Here is an 18028-nt window from a genome sequence, read left to right as displayed (position 1 = left end):
TCCATATACCCTTGACGCACCCACATCCTCCATCATCATTGCTCATGATGGTTACCAAGCCTTTTCTTTTTCCAGACTGTAGTGCTTCTGTCCATAAGGGCTGCAGGGACAGCTTGCCTGCGTGTGCCAAGGTGAAGATAAAGGTACACATTCCTTTAGCCTGTCATTTCTTCAGCATTCTGTCATCTCACAACAGAAAATGACTTCATTTGTTTATCTGTCTCTTTGACCAGCTGCCCAAGCAACAGCATACAGTTCCAGACTCAAGTTCTGCTCCTGCAGTCATGATGAGAAACAAATGTGAGTTTTCTAGCAAACCATCAGTTCCAGTTTAATATCCTAAAATCTTCAAGATTCTGCGACTATATACAGTGTGTGTATATATATATGTATGTGTGTGTGTGTGTGTGTGTGTGTGTGTGTGGAAAGAGCGAGAAAGATTTTACTTTTAAAAAATTAGATTAGATACAGAAGTACAGGTTGATTTTTTTATTTATTTATTTTTTTATCTTCAGACGGTTCTCCTGATGAACTCTCCAGATTTTTATAATCAATCATCTTATTATTTTATAATGCTGTTTATTATTTTATTGTATTTTTTAAATTTGTTTTCACCCATTTCCTTTTATCATTTCCATTCTATTTCCTTTTACTGCTGCACAGCAGTTCTAATTCTGATTGATTTTTTTCCTTTATATTGATACTGTGAAAAATGCACAGATTCACTTCACAGCAAATGAATTGAATCTAATTTATTAAGTATTTTCCCTCAAACAGTTAAGAACATAAAAAGTAAATTTAGGTCAAGAAGGAAATGTAAAACATAAAAAGTAATTTTGTCTATAAAATTAGAGGAACATTACATCACATTTGAGGAAATGAAAGGTTCCATTTTAACATCCAGTGGTTTTTTTTATTTTTGAAGATTTCCTCTGTACATACATCACTTAAACAACCTACTTTTTAAAGAAGGTGTGATCATTGAGACACATCAAGGACTGCAGTCATCAGGAGAGAGCAGCAGGAAAAATAAAAGACATCTGTAACAGGAGCATTTAGCACAATCACTGTACATGAAGTTTTACGGTAACTTTCTGAGGAGGACAGAAGAGTTCTGGAAGCAAAAGTCCAAATGAGTAAACATATCTTTGTGTTTACCCAAAAGGTGCCGGTTAAACTGGCCTGCAGATTTCTGATATTAAGCCTTGGAAAATAACTTTGATAAGTCCCGCTGTCAGGTGTAGATTTAACGAGCATTTATCCCTTGTTATTTGATGTCATCTTCGGTGCAGCCGGTGGGACGAAGGAACGCCCCTGGTCAGCCATCTTGTCCCCCGAGGACCACTCTTCATTGACCCTTCCATCATCCAGGAGACCCACCAGCATCATGGCTTTCCATGGCAACAACCTCTCAAAGAGTTTATCCATCCACAACATTGCTGGGTATGCTGAGCTGGAATATGTCTACCTTGTTATGTTAGGATACAATTACAAAATGGTTTCTTCTTTCTTCTTTATTCAGTCCAATGTTTGATGAGATGCCAATTAAAGGCCTCCGATACCTCTCTCAGTCTACTGACTCCCTCAACAGAACCAACCAGGTCACAGAGTCCATGGAGTCACTCACCGATGAAGGTCAGAACATTCTCATCACTCACTGATGATTAGACTGCTAAAGAACGCTGCTGATCAAATTAATAATTTCATAATACATATGATCTGTAGCCTGGAGGCTAAATGTAACAGGCCCTCTGTTGATGCAGGAACAGAAATGATGGATGGTCAGTTGATGGGAGAGTTTGAGGCAGAGGCAAAGGAGCTGGAAGCTGATTCTTGGAGTTTAGGAGTGGAGCAGCAGTACCTGCAGCAGCTGGACAGAGAGCTGGTGAAGAGGCAGGATGTCATCTATGGTACGTCAGTGAATTAGCTTTCTGATTAATGTTAGGTAAAAATTAAATCGGGTTTTGTCCTGGTTTAGATGTTGTAGCCGCCACCCTAAACGATCATATTCTCTTGCCTTTCCGATTTATGGCTTTGCCTCACATAACTTTTATAATTCTACATCATTTCATTGAACAGTAATGTCTAAAGGAAGTATTTTTTTCAAATTAGTTTGTGGTGAATTTCTTCTAAATGACTATAGTACTGATGGCTACTGTGGTGTCAAGGATCAGCGGTTTGTGTCTTTCAGAACTGATGCAGACAGAAATGCATCACATCCGGACGTTGCGCATTATGTCTGAAGTTTACAGCAAAGGTCTACAGAAGGAGCTGCAGCTGGAGCTGCAGACAGTGGAGAAGCTTTTTCCAGTTCTCGATGAGCTCCTGGATTTTCACACACAGCACCTTCTCCGCCTGCTGGAGAGAAAGAGGGAGAGCCAGCTGGAAAGAGGGAACCTGGATGGAGGCATCATCATTAGCAGGATAGGAGACCTCCTGGTTAACCAGGTGAGAGTCTTTACAGATCATCATGGTCCTAAAATGTAATAATACAAGAAAAACTATTCTTAGAATAAAAAAAATGTTATGCGCTTTGTATTTTATGGACTTTTATGTACTGTGCTGGTTTACTGAATTCTATTGGGTAAACCAGGTTTGAATATAAGGTTTGAACTCAAAAAGCTTTTTGGAAAAGAGGTGAAACATCTCTGAAAAATAAAGAAAGGCCAAGTGATTTTTTTTTTTAAGCTAAGCTTTTTCCTTGACCCGGTCGACTGAGAATATTCGCTGACAAGAAAAATGATCTTCTATCACTCTCAACGAACAGTTGTTTTGATTTGAGTCTTCTGAGGGGACGAATCAGGAAAAAAATTCACAGTCAAGCATCAGTGTTTGAAGTCTAATCTAGTGAAATTTAAAGCTTGAAATGTGAAACTTAGCTAGTCAGTGTGCCTGTACACAGTCCTGGCCCATTGTGAATCATAGACAGGATTTCAGTATAACCGTAAGGGCCTCAGTACTTACTGCTTAATACTAAATCTCAGCAAGCTGGAAGAACCCTAAAGCAACACCAGGTCCAAAAAGCAGGTGTCTTCCAGCTCTACAGTATACCCCGCTAATGCTCCTCAGCTGTACTTGCTACATTAAACCTTAGAGCTGTACAACAGGGCTCAGTTCTTCTCTGTGATGCTTCTTCTCCTGCTATCTTAGGTTATTTTAAAACTCCCTTGCCAGTTTTCTATCAAACGTATATTTCAGGACAGTCCTTTGCATTACCCTCTATGATTATTTGACAATGCTGCTTGAAATTTAAAAAAAAAAAAATCTTTGTTTATGCTGCGTTCATGTTTATGCATTCATCTTTATTTTACTCTAGTTCTCTGGATCCAATGGGGAGACCATGAAAAGGGTTTATGGGCGATTTTGCAGCCGTCACAGTGAAGCAGTCAACTTCTACAAAGACCTCCTGACCAAAGACAAACGTTTTAAGGCCTTCATCAAAGTAAGCCTCTAAGATTCCTCCCTTTCTTCAGGCAGTGAAACAGCCTGCTTCGTAGTGTGTCCGGAGAGAAAATGTGGTTAACGTCATGAAAGTCCTGAGAAAATGAACAAAAAACTTTTTCCTTTAAACTTTGATGTTTTATTTCAGGGAGCCACAACAATTAGATTCATTTTCAGTAAATTCAGTATCTGCGGAACATCAAGGATGAAGTTTACTGTAGTCTGTTCATTTTCTCAGGACTTTCATGAGGTACCACTCTGTTCAGAAACACACAATAACCATATCTGCTCTTCATATGTCTGAGTATTAAAAGTAAAATTTGTGCTTGAGTCCAGCCAGGACATGAAAGGTGATGGATGAAATCAGAGTGGTGGTCTTCTTTCTCTTACATCCATCCATCATCCAGCAAATCCAAATGTTTTTCTACAAGGACCCAACTTTTGTAAATCAGTATTTGTGCTACGTAGATATGTAGACATGTTTTTTTTTTAATCTATGGTTTTACTTTTTTAATGCCATCAAGCAGGAGATCATCATAAATCTGATCAGGAGTTGGCAACCTTTAGCATTAAACGAGCCATTTGGGCCCATTTCCCACCAAATTAAAACCTATTCAGAGTCACCAAGCCTATTTGACCACTAAATTGGAGTTAAAACCCAATATATGATGTATCTAAAAAGTTACGTTTTTATAATCGATAAAGGATAGACGGAAAAACACTGACTTTTAATTTTTTCCATTTTCCAATAATATCAAAACCAAGTCTTTTGAGCCGAAGAAAAAAAAATGACACGAGCGACATCTTCTTCTGATGTTGCGCACGATAGGAAAAAATCTGCTCCTACAAGTACGTGGATCTAAGGAGCGACAGGACATTTACATTTTTGCGTAGATTTTAGGAATAGCATTGCATATATTGAAAAATATCTTTCCACAAAACCAGGCTCAGATCTAACTGGGTAGTTGTCAACAAGGGCAGAAGCATTAAATTGCTTTTAATGTTTAATTTTTTGTTGTTCAGCTACAATCATCACATATTCTGCTTCCCGGTAAATCAGTTTTGTCACCCGTAAAAGCAAATTTATGCACCCCTGATGTGTTAAACATTGGAATTTGTCTGTAGACTTTCCTCTTCTTCGATCATCCATTACTGGAGGTCAACAGAAGTTATGTGTCAGTCTGTTACGTGTCCCCCAGCCTTTCTAAATGTTGCATGTTTTTTTAAATGACTTTTGTTTTCCATTTTCAGCTTCCTCTGCTTTTTCAATGAAAAGAAGATGATCTATAAATCTATAGATCTAAATACAGGCTTTACACAACCATTTTTCTTCCCTCCATTGGTATTTTGCACACATCCTATAAAAACAGAAGCCATATTGCTCATGAAACCTCCTTTTTTCTTGTTTTCTGAGGCATTTGACCTTGTCTTCTGCAGTTGTCTGACTGTCATTGTTTTTCCAGGTTTCCCAGTGATTATTTGAATCCTGGCATTGGCTTTCCACCTGTTGTGTAGTCTTGTGTAACTAAAGGACTTGTGTTTTGTCTTCAAGAAAAAGATGAGTAGCAGCATTGTGCGGAGGCTTGGTATCCCAGAATGCATCCTGCTAGTGACACAGAGGATAACAAAGTACCCAGTGCTGATCCAGAGATTGCTGCAGCACACTAAAGGTTAGCTTTATATCAAGGTTACACAAAGAATTGCTTTGATAAGAATTGCTCCAAAATGTGTCCTAAGTAATTTTAGTATTATTTCTTGGAGTATAGATTCCATGTAAACAACAAATAAATGTAAATAATGAATGGATCGACACTTTGACCCAACTGACCCATCTGCCATCTCTCATCATGCTTCAATCACAGAAGGTGAGGAAGATTATGAAGACCTGACAGAGTCTGTCCGGCTCGTGAAAGAGGTGATCGCGGTAGTCGATAGCAAGGTGAACGAACATGAGCAAAGACGGCGCCTGAAGGAATTTCACGCGCGCATGGATAGTAAATCCATCATGATGATGAAGAGCGGGCAGATTTTTGCCAAGGAGGACCTGCTGAGGAGGAGACTGATCCACGATGGAGTGCTCCACCTGAAGAGCAACCAGGCCAGACTGAAAGGTAAGGAGGTGTCTACTGCTGGACCTCCCGTCTTGTGCTATGTCTTTTCATTCAAACACAAATGTTTAATTTCTTGATCTTCCACAGAGGTCCACGCTCTGCTTTTGTCAGATGTCTTTGTCTTCCTCCAAGAGAAAGACCAGAAATATATCTTTGCAATGCTGGTAGGTCCCTTCCTTTGTCTCTCTCTAGTCCATGTAATGTTTGTCAACCCACCATTGCTGCTATTAGCATACGCTATCCTTCTCAGTTTTTCCAGTGTTTAACTAACTGGCTGCAACACATAAAGCTGCTCTTGGCCCCAACAGCAACCATAACTATAATAAATCAAATACTGTAGGATTCTGGGGGTGTTTTTCCATCACACACACAGACGCGCATGCAAACACACATATTGGCCTCTAGCGTAATAATCACATCCATCATTTTAAAGGGCTTGGCTTGGCCTGTTGAGTTCAGGCTGTTGACGCTCACAGAGGTCCAGTACAGGTCAGCTTCAGCTCTGTTCGTCAACAGCAGCAAGTGCTGGCTAGCAATTCTTTTTACCAGGACAGTAAAATTATAATGTGATAACAAGAGGCAGCCGTTGGCTTGTCAAGGTTCTCCTGAGCCAGGCTACAATTAAAGATTGGTCAAAGAAAAATTCTCTTTCTTGATTTCAGCCTTTGAACAACTGAACATCCAGTTTTTTCTACTTTAATGTCTGAACGTCTGACTACAGGAAACCAGTTTTTATGTGGTTAGTTTTGCAGCGTTGTGCAGGGATGACTCAGCTGTTTGTGGTGGCTGTTTGCTTGTTTTAAGGAGGAAACTGACAAAGATTGTCAGAATCTAACCAGAATCTTTCTTTTCTCATTTCTCACACCACCCTTCCTATCTTCATGGTTTCACTCATCTTTATTTTATATCCCTCCCATTCCTTACTCATCCTTCCTCTTCTCCTCATACACAATCTCTCCACTCCCTTCCTGCTTCTCCTGTGCACTGCCCTCTCTTTAAACATCTGCCTTCCCCTCCTCCTCCTTGGCCCTCCCACTGTCGTCCGTCCTTTTTCCCTTCTTCTCTTGTTGCCTCCATCAATTCCTGTCCTGCTTCTCCTTCCAGGACCAGCGCTCCACAGTTATCTCTCTCCAGAAGCTGATTGTGAGGGAGGTTGCTAACGAAGAACGTGGCCTGTTCCTCATCACGGCAGGCATCGCCAAGCCAGAGATGATGGAGGTCCTAGCCAGCACGAAGGATGAGCGAAACACCTGGATGCAGCTCATCCAGGATGCAATGCAGTCCATGTGAGTGGATCCATTTTAGAAATTTCCTTGAAATAATTGGATTTATTATTACCAATCTTACCAATCCAAAGATGCCCTTTGTCCTAACATACACAGTCTGTTTAAAGTAATGAGGTCTGCTGCACAACAGCTTTGGCCTTTGCAAAATTCACTATGAGTATTTGCCTTGTAGAGTTCACCTATGGTATGTCTGTGTTGTAACCCAGGTGTTAGACCCAGCCCAGTTGACTAGATAGTAATATACGGTAAGCTGCGACAGAGTGCTGTGCCGTCAGTAGGATTAGCAGTTCTCTACCTGGGGATGGGATGTACTCGGGGACAGTCTAATGCTGGATTGGCTTCAAGGGCAGCTCGCTATAAGCAGAGGATTATTCCACAGCAGCCAGCAGGAAGGAGGGAGATTTACTTCAGTCTCCCACTCCATGTGCCTGTCTTCAGTTGAAATAGAAAAAAAATCAACTATTGACAGGAGTGAGTCAGATTAACCCCAAAAGCACGCTTTCTTCTTATGCTCTGTCAATTTTCTCCCAACAAAACTATAACTATTTCTATTCTCTCAGGGTTGTCTAATCCCCGTGTAGTTTGTGTTCTGTAGCTTACACAGAAATCTGAGAAACTTGTGAAGTTGTTTGTTATTTACCAAAGATAGCGATTGTGTTTTGTGTTTCGGTCTTTGTTAATTATTCAGTTTCTTTGCTTGTGCACATCTTCTGATAGGCAGTTAGTTGGTCTGGTTGGTGGTTGGTGGTAGACTTGAGACAGTGTTCTGTAGATGTGGCTGTAGACTCCTGGTGGCTTATTCATTTATTAGCTTTAATCTGCCTTGTATTTTCTTCCACTTGGCTGGACAGGGAGAAGGATGAAGATGAAGGGATTCCCAGTGAGACAGAAGATGACAAGAGACAACTGGAGACTAAGGCCAAAGAGATGAGAGGTGAGAGGACACTTATTCAGAGCATCGCTTTGGATGAAAACAGTGGGCTCATATTTTGTCTGTTTCCACTGCTCAGATCTGTTGAAGCAGAAGGATTCAGAAATTATGTCCTTGCTGGAGGAGAAGGTACAGCTCTTCAGAGGCATGTGGGAGGGCTTGAATCCTGGTGAGGACGTCTGCCGACAGGTGGAACCTTTCTTCAGGTCAGCCTGCAGCCAGGAGCCACCCAGGGGGGCGTCAGTGCTAAACAATGCCCTGCAGGAAGGTAAGGCTGTATGTGGTGTCTGGAGGTGATTGGAGTCAGAAAAGAAAGAAAAGTGGTTTTTATCTTTCCTCTGTCTCATCTGGAAGGGGTTTTATTCCACAAGGTAACTGAAGGTTCTGGTCCGAACGGGGTTTCTTCAGGTTAGATCCAGAAAGGACACATTCTGTGGTGATGCAGAGTCAGACATGTGTGAATGTGTTCTCAGTGTATGCAAGAAACTTGACATTATAGCAGGATGACGTTTCTATGGCAACTAGTATGTTTGATTACAGAGGGCCATAGTGCTGAACATTAATTCCTGAATAATGACCTGCAGCCACTCATTTTTAGTGTGGCTTTTCTAAAGTCTTTGGGTAAACTGAAAGACTGCTGCACCTGTATACATTGTATGAATTAGGTTTATTCATTCTGTATGTATTATACATAAACATTTGAGATAATTCAGGCAAATGTATAGTTTTCTTCAATAGCTGAGGCTAGACAAGCAGTCCAGATTGTCCCTGAGCTGCATGCGCTTCATCAGAGAAATGGGATTTACTGGAGACAGCAGATGTTAATTCTATTGTCTCTATTATTATGGATGTCCTGGACTGTATATGCGCCGAAGTATTGTTCTCTGTTGTTGATCTGTTGTGGGCTGTAAAATACAAGTCCTCAACGTCTTAAACCATACACTAACCAGTTGCACTGGTCCAGTCTAGCCTGACATTTTGGATGTCATATCGTTATTTACGTACTGTTCATATCCATCAGAGAATGTATTTTACTCTGTTTGAAAGCAGAAAACCTTCAGTGGTTGCACACATTTAAAGATTGGCTGGTTCAGAGCCAAGAGCTCCACACTGTATTTTCACCCTTTCCTTCAAAGCCTCAGGAACCAGTTGTCCTGATTTGATATGTCACTTGGCAACACTAATGTCATTTCTTTCTGCTGAGGCTGTGGTCTTTGTTGGTATCCTGCCACAGCAGCTTTGTTCCTCCTTGTTTCCTGCTAAACTCACTCCCTGTGTGTGTGTACGTGCATGTGTGGGCAGTAATCATGTAAGGACACCAGTACTGTCGCTGTATTCCAAGAGTTTATATCTTTTTTTCTAACTTTTAGCAGGAGAGCTGCTCTGTTCAAACAGGTTGTCAGCGGTTGCTTAGCAACTGCAGGCAATATCAGGTTGAGAGTAGAAGTGCCTGGTAGGATCCAGAGAGGTAACACAGTTAGCTGGATAATTCACTTACTGACCTGCACGTGTTTTCCTGTGTGTGCGCGCGTGTGCGTGCTTTTACAGTGGAGAAGCTACAGGCACTGGTGAATGGCAGCCTGGGTGGGGTGATTGCCAGCATCCAGGAAGGACCCACAGGACCAGTGTGTTTGCCTCGTCGAGCGGAGACCTTTGGGGGCTTCGACAGTCACCAAATGCACAGCAGTAAGAGTAAGTGTGTGTGTGTGTTCTGAAGAGAACAATAACCAAACTGCACATCCGAAACAATGGCTCCTGTGCTGCTGACATCAGCAATGGATCAGCTGTGTGCCTGGACTGTAAATGTGCAGTGATGCTGGTAGGAGCCCAACCTATGATCTGAAAAGTTCTAAATCTAACATCAGTTGTCCTTAAAAGTGAATTGTGGTGGTCCCCTGACAGCACCTACACTCCCCACAGTTCCTGTTCAGAGTAAAAAGATAAAAAATTTAGACAAGTGCTTGGACAGCTGAGGTGATGTTTCCTGGGGGGGATGTGGCCTCAGGCAGAACCTCTGAAATTCATGCTTGCAAACTGAGTGGAATCGGGCTGACAGTCTGGCAGATACTGAGTCAAATGAGGTCCACTCTACACTGGGAAAAGTCCTGGACAGCTGGAGTAATATCATGAAATATCACAAGTCCATTAGAACTGTCCAGATTAGGTTTACCAGCACAAACTCGATGCCATTAGTCTTCCCCTGTTGGCTCTGTTTCCTTTTTATTTCTATTAACGCTTAAAAACTGGTGTTTCTTTGGGAAAAAGGGTAAACAGGCCTCTATGTCAGTGTATTAAAAAGGTAGAAGTAAAACTAGACAATTGCACAAGTGTCAGGCCTGTATCTCACCTGGACACTCCTTTTCATACCTCGGGTACTTTTGTTGATGGAGAATACATTTTCTGGCACTTTTTGATCAGATCGTGTCCCCTTTTTTTGATTTATCCTTCCAATCTTTCTCAAGCTCCAGCTAAATTATGCTAATGGCAGTGCTCCTTGTGTTTTGTTCATGTTGATGTGTAACTTATTTAAGAACAGATTAGTATGTTAGGATTGGTATGATGAGTGGAGTACAATATTAGTCCTGCCATTGCTAAAAGTAGGCATCCATCAAGCATTTGTCATTATCTCTATCTCTCTATCTCTCTCTCTATGCACATTTCTGCGTGTGTGCTTTCCTGTTCTCACTTTTGTACTCTCTTTTGGCTGTTTTTTTTGCTGTCTGGCTCATTATTGCCTCCTGTTGGTTTGTCTTTGTCAGGTGGAGACAAAGATGAGTGTGAAGATTCGGTGGGAGATCTGCGCAGGACGGAGTCAGACAGCGTTTTAAAGAAGGTTTGTATTCAGCTCCAACTATTGTCTAAAACTTCTACACCCCCACACCTCACTCCATCTTTAACAATACCAAGATGAATTTAGCTACTCCCCCTCCACTGAATTAGCCTCTTGACTCTTCCCATCTGGTCCTGCTGTTATTGGTGACCGTGGCTTATATAACCAATAGTGGCCTTTTAACATCTTTTAACCTCTGAATTTGCGAGTGTCATTTGTTCAGAACTATAAATTCTGGTGATTGCATTCCAATGTAACTCTCCTGTTCTAGATTATTTTCACTGTCATATTTTCAACTCAATGATATATTGTTTGTTATTATTAGCATTAGAATTGCTAATCAGCTTCACACTCAGCAACAATCTGCTCTCTGACCTCTCACCTCTTCAGGGTCAATTGATTGAGCAGGTGATTTGGCGCCACCTTCTGGACACAGATTGTTTCTGCAGTCTGTTCAGGGCCCCTTTGGTGTTGCTTGCGATGTATAATTAGACAGCTCAGTCCTCAAAGCTCTCGTTTCACACAATGCAAAAGCAGTGACTCTTCATTTCCTGATGTTTTGGAATTGGCAGCTCTGTTGTAGCTGACATCTGCTTGAGTCCACAACAGATGAAACAGATGCTTTGGGGGCAGATGTGGCGTGTGTCCACTTTGTTCTTTGTTCTAAGTTTGTGAATTGGAAGAATTGGTATATTTTTGGAGTCTTTTATGGCAGATACTCATCTCTACTACCGTTGGATAGTGTTTGTAGTCGTTGACCCATGACTTGCCTTTGTTTGTGTTGAAACTCAGTATTTTTATTAAAATGTATATTTTGTAGCCTTTCCAACTGCTCTATTGTACCAAATTAAAGAATTAAAAAAAGCGACAAAAACCAAGAGAAGTAACTCACCTTAATCTATACTTGAGATGAAGAGCAAGACCTGATGCTTATGAACATCTAATCCTTGTCATGGAGCCAAGGTTAAGAGGGGTTCAGCGGGAAAGCGTAAAATTTAATCCAAAAGTCAAAAGGATCATTAAGAACTGCAAGTCACTGCCTGGACAAATATTTGAACTTCTGTCGCTGTGATTGTGTGCAGGGAGGCAATGCCAGCGTGCAGCTGCTGAAGAGGAACAGTGAGGTAACGCCGCCCTTAATCACTGCTGCCATACATCAAACTGTTCTTTTGCTTGTTATTAGCATCCCTACACACACACACACACATTTAGCAAGAATTCCGCACGGTTAGTATCTGATTGCAGTTTAGCTGATATTACAGGTAGTACTCGTTTAAAATACAGTAAACGGAGGGACAGATCTGATCTGAGGGATGACTTTAAAAGCAGCTACACAGGACACTCCTTCATTTGAATGCTGAGCACACACACACGCACGCACACACAGGTATGCCTTGTGAAGATTCTTTCTTGAGTCAGCACATTAAATATCTGAATATTTATTCCAAAATGTCAGAATTGAATGACTCATGCTAACAAGTTCACAGTAGCCACCTGTTAATAGTAAGAAGATGTTTTTTGCGTGGATATAATAGTGCTTTGTTCTCTGGTGCCTCATTTCTTTCTGCAATTCCTTGTAGAAACTTTATCTTGCAGTTACATTTTAATGGAGATGTAGTGTTTTCTGCATGTTTAATGATTGGAAAATTGGCATGTTTTAAACATTGTTGCCTGCTGAAAACCTAGTAGCCTTTCCTGTTCTCAGAGTACAAATAGAGAAAAGCTCCCGTCAACCTCATTGTTGTTTCTTGTGCCCATTAACTGATAGAACACGCAACCACCCCCTGTGCTGATGAATCGATTAACATAATACATTTGAACTAGCGGCAAATTTGGCTCTGACAAGACGCTCAAAGATCTGTGTGTCTCCTCCTACAGCAGGTCCTCAGCAGTGTCTCAAATCTACATTTCCTCCTCAGCACTCTGCAGGTATGTTGATAGAAGACAGACTAGACAAGGGGTGCCCAAATCCAGTCCTCCATGTCCGCAGACGCACCGGGTTTTCCTCCTTACCAGGTGGAAATTGCTTCCTTTTCTTGTCCATTCAGGTAGACGTCGTTTTCACCTGACATCCCTCGTTCTGCCTGGTAGGATGGAAATCCCGGCTTGATAAGACCCTTGAGGCCTGGATTTAGGCATCCCTGTTTTAGATGTAGACCATTTGTCATCAGAAGACCTAAAATGCAGCTTTAGCAAGTGTCTGTGTGAAGAGTTTGTCTGTTGACCGTGACTGTTTGCTCAGGCGGTGGTGGTCCAGCAGGATAGTTTCATAGAAGAGCAGCGACAGGCCCTGAGCGAGCGTTCCTCCTCCTGCTCATCTTTATCACGCACTGGCTCACGGCCCAGCTCGCTGATTGAACAGGAGAAGCAGCGCAGCTTGGAGAAGCAGCGGCAGGAGCTGGCGTCCCTGCAAAGACAACAAACGGCTCATGCAGAGGAGAGGAGGAGGAGGGAGAGGGAGTGGGAGCTGAGAGAACAGCAGCTGACTGAAAGAGAGGGTCTGGTGCAGATGCAGGTAACTGTGTGTGTTTGCCTGCTGCTTCTCTGGGCCATAAAGGGTTAATACAAAACTTCTGAGTGGGATGAAAAAAAAATCAATGACTTCCAACCTGCAGGAACAATTAAACACTAAATGGAAACAGACTGGTCGCTGCAGTGAAAGGTCATGCCTGCAAATTAGCATACTGAGCTTGTGCTTCCTCCCAGGATGAAACAATGTTTCGCTGTTGCTTTGGACAGATTTTAGACTTTCAATCTGTGAAACATCATAACTTTAGAGCCAAATAGATTTTGACCTTTAAATGCAAAACAGTTCAGTAGTACTAACAAGTAGAAGTAGACAAAGTGAAAGGAAAAAGGTCTTCTGAGAGAAAACGCAGCAGAAACTTCTGTAAACTTCCGCGTGCCTTTGCTTCACTATCTTTCATTGCTTTGACATAGAACAGAAAGTTTAAACAGGAACATAAAGGTTTTGAGAATGGGTCTTTTTTATTCACTCTCCTGATGGTGGAATATTTTTACATTAGAAGATCACTGAAACAATTGGGTAAATAAGGAAATGGTCGGCTTTTAGCTGCACGTCTGACTTTGTCCAAAGGTCTAAAAGACTTCAAATACATTTGAACTCTTTGTACAAAAGGTTAAATAAATGTATATCAAATATATTCTCGAGCCGACACTTCTCCCTGTGAAAGCTTAAGAGCTTTGATGGACTGAAGATATAAATGAAAAAGTGCATTTAGTTAACAAAAAAGCCAATTAAGAGCCAAACAAGAAGAGACGACCGCACGTCGATCAACTTACTGATCTCACTGAGCTGCTCGTGTGCAAAACGTGTAGATTCGACCTTCGCTTCCAATCTGGTAGTGACAAAATACTCAAAATAGTGATAGAAATACGGCCACATCATTTGGGAAGTAACTATAGACAAACTGCCAGCAGCCATTTTACGTTTGTTTGGTTGTTGTATGAACCCACTGACACACGTCCTGGTTCTCTGCAGGAGGAGGAGGTCCAAAAGCAGCAACAGCAGCTGCAGGAGGACAGGCAGGAGTGGCAGCGGAAGAAGGAGGAGTACCAGAAGGACCTGGAGAGGCTGAGAGACGCCCAGAGGAAGCTGGAGAGAGACAAAGAGGCAGTGCAGCGGCAGTTTGATAAGATGGGAGACGTTCGTCTGTCTGAGGTCAGTAAGACCAGTGGGAACTTCCTGTAGTCCATCTTTAACAGTTAATCACGCTGCTGTCACTCTACCTAAATATTTACCTGAGTTTTCTTCATCCATCCCATATCCCCCTGTAGAGGACTCCCTCCACCACATCAGAGGAATCCCAATTCCCCGGCAGCTCCCAGTCTCTGGAGCTGGACCCACTGGAGCTCCCCCCCTCCTCCTCCTCATCCCTGCCTAGACTGCAGCCCCTGCGCTGTAAACCCAAAGGGAAGGGCCTCAACCCTTTCTCCTTATCCTCCACCACCCCCAGTCTGAAGGCCAGTGAGGGCAACAATCAGATGTCCAAGGGTCTGCTGCAGCTGGCCAAGAACAAGAGCAAAGAGGGGAAGAAGAAGAAGAAGAGCAAAGGCGGGAGCGCACAGACAGCAGGTAGAGGTTGTTAGAACAGACTGGAGATGGTGATCGATGAAGGTTAATTAACGATATAGCTGCTGCCCTTCAGATGTAATGAAGGTTCCTGCCTGAAACTTCTACCCACATATCTGATCTCCAAACCTTCTCCGGGACTGTGCTCGTTTCAGAACCGCACTGCTAAACTGTCAGAGATATCCCGTCCTCCCAGATAAAGAGAAGCGTAGCCATCTGGCTTTTTATCAGTGCACAGTTCAGCTGTGATGCCGCAGGAGTGCATTATGGGTAGTCGAACACAACCCTGTTGAAGAATTACTCCGGGCGTTTAAAAAGCAAACGGTTCTTCCTGAAGTAGGCGTTTCGTTTAAATGATCACTTCCTGTTTTATTTGGACTTATGGTGCAGGTCTTTTGTGTGAGCTGTGTCTCGCCGAGCATTGAGACGACAGGAAGCGGCTCTTGCCGCCACGCTTTGCTGCGGGTGGCTAATGCTACGTGCTTACATTCCCCAGGAGGTTTCCTGTAAACAGGAGAAATCCTTTCACGCCTTTTGTGACGGTGAATCTGACTTTCTTTTCCTCCCTCCAGATCCTCAGCACCTCCCAGAGCCTCCACTGGATGGAGAGATCTTCTTCTGCTAGGAGAGGTCCCTCCTCTTCCTCCTGGCTTCGCCGGCTTCCTGTTTGCATGTTTGTTCCATCCCCCTGTCCTCCAGTCACGCCAGGCTCCTCCTCCCTGTGACCAGGCCCACACATGCAAGGGACCTCATTGAAACGGATCCCAGTAACGAGAAGCTCCCCGCGGCTCCAGCAGCTCCTCCCCTGACGAGTGCAGGAGGCAGACTGTCGTTCCAAACGCAAACTTCTGTTGCAAAGCAGATCATGTCCACTGGTTTTTACCTCCATTTTGATAGAAACTATAACTGGCACGATGCCTCTTATGTCTCCATACGCTCAATCATGTTGGCGTCTGGGTCTTTAGAATGTCAGAAGTGTGCTTTTATCTTATGGCTCACTTCATATCCTGTGTGTTTTAGAGAAAGATGATGAATCTAAACTTGATCCTCACGTTAGCTGCCCCTCAGCAGGCTCCTTCCAGCCTGCTCTTCAGATTTAGTGCGGCGCTCCTTTGTTTTTTTGTTTCCCTATTTTTTATTTGCGTGCAGCTCAGCAGGTAGCATGTTAATGGTGTCTGTCGGGTTTCTTTTGTCATCTTGTGTCTTTTGGTTGTGATAATAGAGTTGGTAGAACCATGAAGGTTTCAGAAGACAGTTGATGTGAGGATGAAGCAGAAGAGAAAATACCAATAATGGCAATTTTATGGAAAAACTATAGGATGTTGCATGTCAGTGTTTGGATGCTTAATGATTAACCTTATCATTTCAGATTACTCGGCACATGTCAGTGTTGTGTTAAGCACTTTGGTCCTAATATTTCTATTTTTTTTAGTTGTGTGAGATATTAATTAATCAGATCTTTGTGTTCTGTGGAGCTTTTAATGAAGGGCAGCGATGCTCATTAAAGCAGCAATGATCCAAAGCTGTTGAAGATAAAAAAGCTGCTGTAGCTTCCTCCATCTCCAGCTCTTGGCTGCCGGCTTTCGTGCAGGGATCAGTCTTACTTATGAACCCGCCCCCCCGGTTCCAGGTTGTGGGCCGTACCGACCTGCTGGACAGGTAGGACGTTGAAAAAGGCAAATTAGTATAAAAACCTTTGGAGTGAATAACAGATGCGCCGTTAAACTGCTGTCTTTGCTGCCTCTTCTGTCACGTCTTTAAGTGCTTGTTTGTGGACTTGCTGTCTGCGTTGAGGATTTGACTTGATGTCGAGGCTGGTTTATTATAGTGTGTCTTGTAAGAGGCTTACAGGCCCAACCAATTAGTTGCTTCATGTCTTTTGTTTATGGCTTTGGCTTAATCCTGTCGGAGAAACAGGAACGAGCTTCTTTTTTCCCATTTTTGAAATCTCCTTTTGTTGCTTCAGGTGTGTTTCTGACCACTAGGGGGCGCTTCATATGTGCAAAATGGTCCTGTTTCCCCACAAGCAGCTGAAAAAGATGAAACTCTCTTTTTCATATTTACATTACTTCAATCACCCCCTGCTGTTGGACACGCACATGCTTTTCCTCAGCGGGTCATCTCCGAGTGGAGATAATGTGATGAGCGTGGGACATTTTCCCCACAGCATTTGTAATTGACTGCAGGAACAAATAAGTCATCAGGAATTGTAATTGGTTATTCTGTGAACGCAGTCCGCAGCCGCAGCAGCTTTAATATAGAGCAAAAGACGGTCTAACAGTTGGAGGAAGCGACCGGGCAGAACCGCAGACCTCCCTCTGCAAGGGACAATCAGCAGACGCGAGTCATGAAAATGAACCTCCTCCTCAGTGATGATAGGCCTGTCCATGAGATGAGTGTGTCCATCATGTGAACCCTGCAGAGCCTTAAATCTTAATGAAAAAATGCACTAGAGTAGAACCCAGCATCTTCTCAGGACACAGAGGAGAGCGTTTATACCTCTGCTTTAAAACCTTGGAAATGTTTGTACTATAAATGTGGTACAGACCACTTTCATTCCCAACAAAAAAGGGCAAAGAGAAAACATGTACATATGATTTATGTATAAAAAAAATCAAGTGTAAAAAAGGGTTCCATTGGTGATTTCGTTCACCATTTTGTAAGAATGTTTTATTTATGTTTGATTCTCACTCTTGAGATAATGTAAAGTCATATTTCTGTCATAATAAAAATCTTAACAGACATTTTCAGAGCTGCTTGTTGATTATTTACCGTTATCATTTCTCTCGGCTGATCCGACAACACAGAATATTCCTCAAACTCCACATTAACCTGCTACAATATGCTGAAACTGTCGTCGGCCAGATGGCAATGTGAGAGAAACTGTCTGTCAGGGTTGCAGATGATTACAGATGTATTGTTTTTGCTGCCATTTCTAAAGATTTGAGTTTGTTTACACTTGATTAATCTCCAGAAAATGATAAAACAACAGCTAACATCTGCCGCCGCTCGCTCATCTTCCCTCCGATGCAGCAGGAGTCACATGAGAGGACCAAAGTCAAAGTTCTGAGGCTTTTAGATGTGTTTTTTAGTCTCGCCTTCTTTCATTTATTCATGGAGGTCATCAGAGATGGGCTTTAAGTTACAGAAGGTTCCCCCAGGACGCTACAGGCTTTGGTTCTTCTTAGAAATATGACTCAATGCAGCTACATTACTCATAAGAGTTGTTTTTTTTTAAATGTTTTAATCAATAACGAGCTGCAGTCGAGCCAGTCAACTTGGTTGTCATGACCACCAGGGTGTATCGGAGAAGCTCCCAGAAGTACACAAAGAAAC

General features: G+C 42.5%; 1 protein-coding gene across 7 annotated transcripts in view; it reads left to right on the top strand.

Annotated features, from left to right (window-relative positions):
* Window positions 1-17436, top strand: part of LOC130515042 (A-kinase anchor protein 13) — an 86761-nt gene extending 69325 nt beyond the window's left edge. For 4 of the 7 annotated variants that reach the window (XM_057015067.1, XM_057015024.1, XM_057015074.1 and 1 more), the window contains 21 exons: window positions 76-143; window positions 234-300; window positions 1293-1443; window positions 1523-1635; window positions 1764-1910; window positions 2192-2448; window positions 3317-3442; window positions 4994-5111; window positions 5304-5552; window positions 5640-5716; window positions 6657-6838; window positions 7690-7772; window positions 7849-8037; window positions 9318-9461; window positions 10529-10602; window positions 11682-11723; window positions 12478-12528; window positions 12842-13114; window positions 14102-14281; window positions 14398-14695; window positions 15265-17436. In XM_057015067.1, coding sequence (XP_056871047.1) covers window positions 76-143; window positions 234-300; window positions 1293-1443; window positions 1523-1635; window positions 1764-1910; window positions 2192-2448; window positions 3317-3442; window positions 4994-5111; window positions 5304-5552; window positions 5640-5716; window positions 6657-6838; window positions 7690-7772; window positions 7849-8037; window positions 9318-9461; window positions 10529-10602; window positions 11682-11723; window positions 12478-12528; window positions 12842-13114; window positions 14102-14281; window positions 14398-14695; window positions 15265-15317 — 2942 coding nt within the window. In that variant the 3' untranslated portion in view covers window positions 15318-17436. The remainder of the gene's footprint in view (window positions 1-75; window positions 144-233; window positions 301-1292; window positions 1444-1522; window positions 1636-1763; window positions 1911-2191; window positions 2449-3316; window positions 3443-4993; window positions 5112-5303; window positions 5553-5639; window positions 5717-6656; window positions 6839-7689; window positions 7773-7848; window positions 8038-9317; window positions 9462-10528; window positions 10603-11681; window positions 11724-12477; window positions 12529-12841; window positions 13115-14101; window positions 14282-14397; window positions 14696-15264) is intronic. The other 3 variants (XM_057015060.1, XM_057015049.1, XM_057015040.1) reach the window with 3 other exon arrangements.
* The last annotated feature ends 592 nt before the right edge of the window (window positions 17437-18028 follow it).

The sequence above is a fragment of the Takifugu flavidus genome, chromosome 2 (genome assembly GCF_003711565.1).
Source record: "Takifugu flavidus isolate HTHZ2018 chromosome 2, ASM371156v2, whole genome shotgun sequence".
Taxonomy (NCBI): Eukaryota; Metazoa; Chordata; class Actinopteri; order Tetraodontiformes; family Tetraodontidae; genus Takifugu; species Takifugu flavidus.
The sequence above is the reverse complement of the archived record's forward strand: the minus strand, read 5'-3'. Positions and strand labels throughout refer to the sequence as shown.